At 50.1% G+C, this 6000-nt stretch overlaps 1 protein-coding gene across 1 annotated transcript in view; it reads right to left on the bottom strand.

Moving 5' to 3' along the window:
• Window positions 1-762: 762 nt before the first annotated feature.
• LOC119386391 (reversion-inducing cysteine-rich protein with Kazal motifs-like) overlaps window positions 763-6000 on the bottom strand; it is a 43186-nt gene continuing 37948 nt past the window's right edge. The window contains exons 14-16 of the mRNA XM_037653706.2: window positions 2504-2919; window positions 1457-1804; window positions 763-944 (exon numbers count right to left, since the gene is read on the bottom strand). Coding sequence (XP_037509634.2) covers window positions 763-944; window positions 1457-1804; window positions 2504-2919 — 946 coding nt within the window. The remainder of the gene's footprint in view (window positions 945-1456; window positions 1805-2503; window positions 2920-6000) is intronic.

Genomic DNA, 6000 nt, shown 5'->3' with positions numbered 1-6000 from the left:
CGTCTCTATCTGCCATAAGCTGCTCCACCAGCTTTATTTTCGTTTGATCGATTGACTTCTCCGCGCATTCCTGCTTCCATCTGATTAGTTCAAAACGATCTGAGCCAAAAAAAATATGGTCTGGCCCATGTACCAGCTCTTCGTGTAACCATTACTCGCGTAATGAATTGTCGCTTGGAAAGGCAAGTTCTGTTGAAAACGTCAGCTGCAAAGGTTCTAGAAGTCGGGCTTCCGTGGCGTCCTGCAAGGAAAGTGTTATGCGGTGCAAGGCGTTTTCCGCCACAGTAGCAGCAGTCGTTCATCATTTAGCACTCTCAAGTTGAGCTACAAATTGGGCATTGCCTGGAAAAAATAACCGTAAAGTGGGAGCTATATGGCTTCATAAAACAAACTTGTTGCACAAGCAGAAGAGATATTCGCAAGACAAGAATGAACGCACGAAAAAAATATGATATGGCAAGGGCTAGGGCCTGCAATATTACAGCTAACAACAAATTCCACTATCTTTTTTTCTAAAACGTGCGTGTAACTTGTCACAGAAACTATAATCAAAGAACCACCGAATCAAGATTATCTTTGGTATACTATTGCACCGTCTTGATGTCTTCTTGGTGTCCAGTTTAGAAACGAAGACGAAATAAATGTGTGACCAAGAAAAGAAAAGGTCGTTACAAACTATCAACTAGTACGAGTCGATGGTCAAACTAGGGTTCTTTCTGCGGCCACTGAGTGTCATTTCCAGATGGAGTACCACGAAGCACGTCACAAAGGTTCTGGCAGTAGAGGTATCGTGGTATTTCCGCGTGTGCTCCAGGGCACCCGCGCTGACAGCTTCTTAAATCTTCGGACGGTTTCTGTTTCTCCTATAATGCCATGAGAAAGCAGGTACATCACACCAGGTGCAACACACACGATGGCCACTTGGGCAGATACACCAGTCTCCTCTGTGCAGTGCAATGACGGAGTCACTGTGAGAGACCATTTCAAACCGACAGAAAACTCCAGGAGGATTCACTTTGCGAAAAGTTATCTTTGGTGTACTACTGCGACCCTCGTGGGCACTTACGAGAGAGATGCAAATATTAGAACTCGAACATCTAGTGAACACGCGGCCAAGAGTCTGAGCTTTGCTCTGGTGTGAGATCTGCGGGAAGCGTTTTCTCGCTAATGCGCGTTGTCCAAGCTTTGCTTCACACTCTGACATTAGTTCCCGGACAAAGATTTCGTCCAGTGATCTGTCGCTACCGCACTTGGTCACTTATTGTCCGTCGGTAGCCCACAGTTCCCTCAAGCGACGTGGCGCGCAGAGCAGATACTGACAGTTGTCGATAAACTACAGCCAACTCGCCTACGAACTGCAACCCATACAGTGGTGCTGGGCAGGAAGCAGCCGTTAACACCAAAGAAAGCAGCAGAAGAGTTAAGAAAGACGCATGTGTGGAGAGTCTTCCGGCACCAGGCGCTGACGATGCATGTTCCACAGTTTCGTCCAGAAGTCCCGCAGAACCAGCCACTGCTTCCATGGGTAGGAGGCTGAAGAGCGCCGGGCTACGCACGCGCACCAAGGCGTCCAGGCGCTGCGCCTCGGCGCGACAGAGGGTCCACGAGGCAGGCCACGATGTTGGCACCACGAGCAACACGAGGAAATCAGGGAGCGCTGGATCCAGGTGGCCGAACAAGTCGCACTGGGTGCTGGACAGTTGTGTGCGGAGCCACCACAACAGCTCGGACAATGGCCACTCTTCCTTCTGGTCGCTGCTACCATTGCGCCAGGGTCTCCCCAGGACCAATCGCAGGCCCCAACCTGTCGCAGGGTCAACGACGTGCTATTAGTAATCAAGTGCAAATATGAAATGTGTGCACAGGCTTATCCAAACAAAGACCAGCGCGAAATATTGCAAATTGGTTATGCGGAACCCCGAAGGGTGGAGGAGGGGTTAAGAAAGAGACAACCACCCGTTTTGAGGGCGCTTCTCAATTTCTTTTTCTTACCTCCACCTTGCGGGATTCCCGATTTGCCATACTCTGTGTCCATGCGCTTCGAGTTGTCGATAAATTCGCCCTCGCGTTGCCAATTGCTAGCTTCACGGTTAGCTCAATCGGTATAGCGACCGCGGCGTTGGTCCCTGATTCGATTCCCGGACCAGCACGAATTTTTCGGCAACTAAGAAGCTTTGTTTCTGAGAAATCCGTATGTTTTTCCTTGCGGCTTCGGGCTACAAATTGGGTGGTTGTCCATTTCTCTTTCTTAAAAACAAGCATGCCAGAAAAAGGCTTACCGTTTTGCGATTGAGCGTATGCATACACGGAAATAGGGCTGCGGGCGGAAGAAGAGAGAGATAACTTTATTGGGTCCAGCGGTTTGCGGACCAGGTCCTCGCTTAAACGGCGGAAAGCTCGCACTAATATACAGGTCCCACTAGTGCACACAGATAACCGTACACTCAGCTGCCAAGTATTTAAAGAAGAGCGATGGACTCGCGGACACCAGCCCGGCACTCACCGCAGTGAGGACAACAGGTACCGGGAAGCCGCGTCAGCAGCGCTTGGCAACCACCTGGTGGCATTAGCGGGCACCGCACCTGGTCGCAGCCTTCCTTCCCATGTCTGTGTAGGCACGGTCCTCGGTAGTCGACCAGCACCCTCTGTGCCCAGGCCGCGCATTCGCTCGCGTACGTCTCGCCGTCTATGCCGCACACGGGGCCTCGCACACGGCACCCTGGCTCGCAGGGGCCGAGGTGCGCTAGCCACGAGTTCGGGTCCCCGTCGTGCTTCGACATCAGCGCGCACATGTTCGGATGTTCTCGACCCTCTGTGTCGCAGACAGGACCACTGCCGCGGCATTCTCCGCCTGTGGCGTTTCCGATGCAGATGAACTGCTTGCACGGACCCAGACAGGCATGTTTCCATGCGACGCACCTGCGCAGGCCAACAAATGATGCACATTAGGAGCTGCAATCTGCTAATAAGGCCAGGTGCTCGCACACAGCTTGTGAAGCATAACGACATTGCTTGAGTGTTATCAATTTTAATGCATTTTTGAAGGCATAAGCAAAATCGCTGTTTCACCCAAAAGGCGAAGCTTTGGCTGCGATATCAATGTGCCAAATTCAACCACGCTAGAAGAGGAGACGCTCGCACCGCTACACACCTCCCTACCGGGGGCTTTCACTCGTGCCTACAGCGTACTACGCACGAGAGGTGATAGGAACTTATCACACTCGGACTTTATACGAAACATTATACTGACGGCGACGCCTTCGGCGAAATTCCGTCTGGAGTGTCCCTATAATTGTTAATACAATAAAAAAAACCTGCCAATTGCCCCTCGTTACGTGGCACGGACCAATCCAATGAAGACAAGTGACTATCCGCAATCAAGAGCCCCGATGTCGGGGCTCAACTATGGCCTGTCCAGAGGGCCCACGATGCGGCGGTCGGGCTTGGCCTGACTGTCCCAACGTGGGAGCGGCCCGCTGCGCGTTTAGTCGTGCACCTCAGGACTTACAACAAAGTTTCGCATCCATCCATCCATCCATCCATCCATCCATCCATCCATCCATCCATCCATCCATCCATCCATCCATCCATCCATCCATCTATATGTCGGCGGTGCGCTACGGATCCGTCACATTTCCACGCGTTCCGTAAAGAACCAAACTTCTTCCAAATTCACATTTTAGACACATATGCGTATATATACCTGTTGTGCAGCCTAGCTATACGAAGAGGAACTAAAAAATGCAACACGCCGGATACGGACATACAGTATAAGTCAAGGAAACTGATTCCAAGCTATGGCGTAAAGCCTAAAGAAAGAAAGGGGCCTTCACTGCCTAATGCGAAGAGAGGTCGTTCAAGTATACATCACGAAGAGAGACTGTCGCTCCTCGCGAATATTTACGACCAAAGGAAAGAAAATATTGTTATAGCGAGGAACAATTTACGGCTTATTTATACTCTATAAAGGCCGGCCCCTTTCGTAGGTTTTGTAAGGAAGAAAGAGAGAGACACACAGCTAAAGTTATGCAGATGAACTCGCACCAATGAAGAGAAAACACTATTATACGAATCGCCTTAGTGCTCTATCTAGTGCGTGATGTGGCAAAGGTACTTTTGCAGAGGGGTAGCCGGAGTTGTCTTGAATAAACCAGACACCAATCAACGCCCGGAACTTCCAGCCCTTCCGCATTTGCCAGCTTGCTGTTATTTCTTCTCTCGTCTAATCAACCGACTCGGCAAGAGTGATGTAAATGCGGAGGAGATGCTGCAGGAAGCTTGTTAACGAAGGGCGAGATTCGACCAATGTTGTGACGTATAGAAGCGCCGCGGCTGCCGTGGAAGAACGGGAAATCAGGGCACAACATTCAAGAAAGCAGGAAGTTCTCGCGCGAGGGTGATTGCATTACTGCAGGAAAGAGGCATCGTGCGCAAGATAAAGGCCGCCAGAAGGGATCGCACTAAAACCGCAGACACGGTTCGCTCGGCGCACGACTGTCCTAGAGTAAGACGAGGTTTCACGATGCGCGCGTCGCGTTCAGTAGCTCCTTTTCATTGGTCGTTCATCACACTTTTTTTCTTTTGACTCATCAACGTTTCTCACCTGGATTCGGAAGAGAGTGCACGCTTTTCGTGGAATGTAACAGTCCCAGGCCCGCTACCCTTCCTTCCTTCCTTAACTTAGGCTCAGTAATTGAGGTCAGTGTAGGCCTGCCACGCTACTCTTTTGTTCTCGCGGACCGATGCAACTAACGCTCTTTGTGAGACGCGTATATCACAATACGTTGTCTTACGCGTACGATCTACTTTTCTTGTACCATTGCAGTTCGTTTCTGGGCACCACACAAAAATTCCGCGTGCCGACCTCCTTCAAATGAAATTAGGGAGCACAAATTTTTGCGTTGGTTCTTTGCTATAAATGGCGCCATAGCACTGGAAAGACGGTAGCACGTCCTGTCTTCTCCCACGTCCCGTCTTTCCAGCACCATGGCGATCTCCTTCATCGAGACAGGTACGGCGTCCGCAGATGTGCTTAGATCGATGGTGAAAGCTTCTGTTGTTCTTTTAACAGTGAAGCTGTTAAAGCTGGCAGTAAGACGTCTGTTAACAAGAAACCCCAGCTGCGCCGCGCCTGTGCTAAATATAGCCAAGCCGCCGCCGAGCCGTCGCCATAGCAACCGCCACAGTTTCTTACACCGTGGCTCAGAGACAGCGATTTCAACACATTTAGAGTGGCAAGCTATGCGCGTATTCCGAATCCGCCCGTCGCCGTCTATTGGCTGCCGCTTCTCCGGCCAAGCACGGTGGATCCAATCGCCGTCGGCGTTGTGATTCCCGTGCTGCAGCACGACGAGCTGAGGATCAACAAGCTTCACTGTGCCGAGCTTTGCGCAACTTAGTGCAAACTTCTTGCATTTTTTTTGTCTTTTTTTAAGGATTTACAGGAACAACGCGTGGACCTTGAAGGAAAAACCATTTCTCTTTAACCAAGAACAGGAAACAGTGTCTTTGTTCACTCACATTTTGGTTATTCCTCGCGCGCTCTCTCTCTCTTTAAACGTTTGGTGTGACGCTTCTTGGTGTAAGAAGGATATATTGTCTAGTTCAATGTGCGCACACTGAAAAGGCTATTACCGAACGATATTACTGTCATTCGAGTGGGAGTCGAACGCGCGATGTCTGAACCATACGGTGGCATTCGTAGTGACGCCGTCGTCGTAGTATATAATGTGGTCTACGGTCTTAGGGAGTGGAGCCGACTCTGGTTATTAGTCGCTGTTCCGCTGTTCCACTGTTTTTGTCGCCTTTGTCGTAATACCCGTAGATACTGCTCTCTTAGATTGACCGAGATACTTTTTTTTATCTGATCACGATGTCGTTTCTTTGTTTATCACGCAAAGCCGCTTTTGTATTTATTAAGGATATGTTAACAAGAGCGCGAACATTCGTCATAGTAAGCCTTATTAAAGCACCAAGTGCAACTGCGTTCATCGGGGATAA

Source organism: Rhipicephalus sanguineus, chromosome 3, assembly GCF_013339695.2.
Source record: "Rhipicephalus sanguineus isolate Rsan-2018 chromosome 3, BIME_Rsan_1.4, whole genome shotgun sequence".
Lineage (NCBI taxonomy): Eukaryota > Metazoa > Arthropoda > Arachnida > Ixodida > Ixodidae > Rhipicephalus > Rhipicephalus sanguineus.
This window is presented reverse-complemented; position numbering and strand designations above follow the sequence as displayed.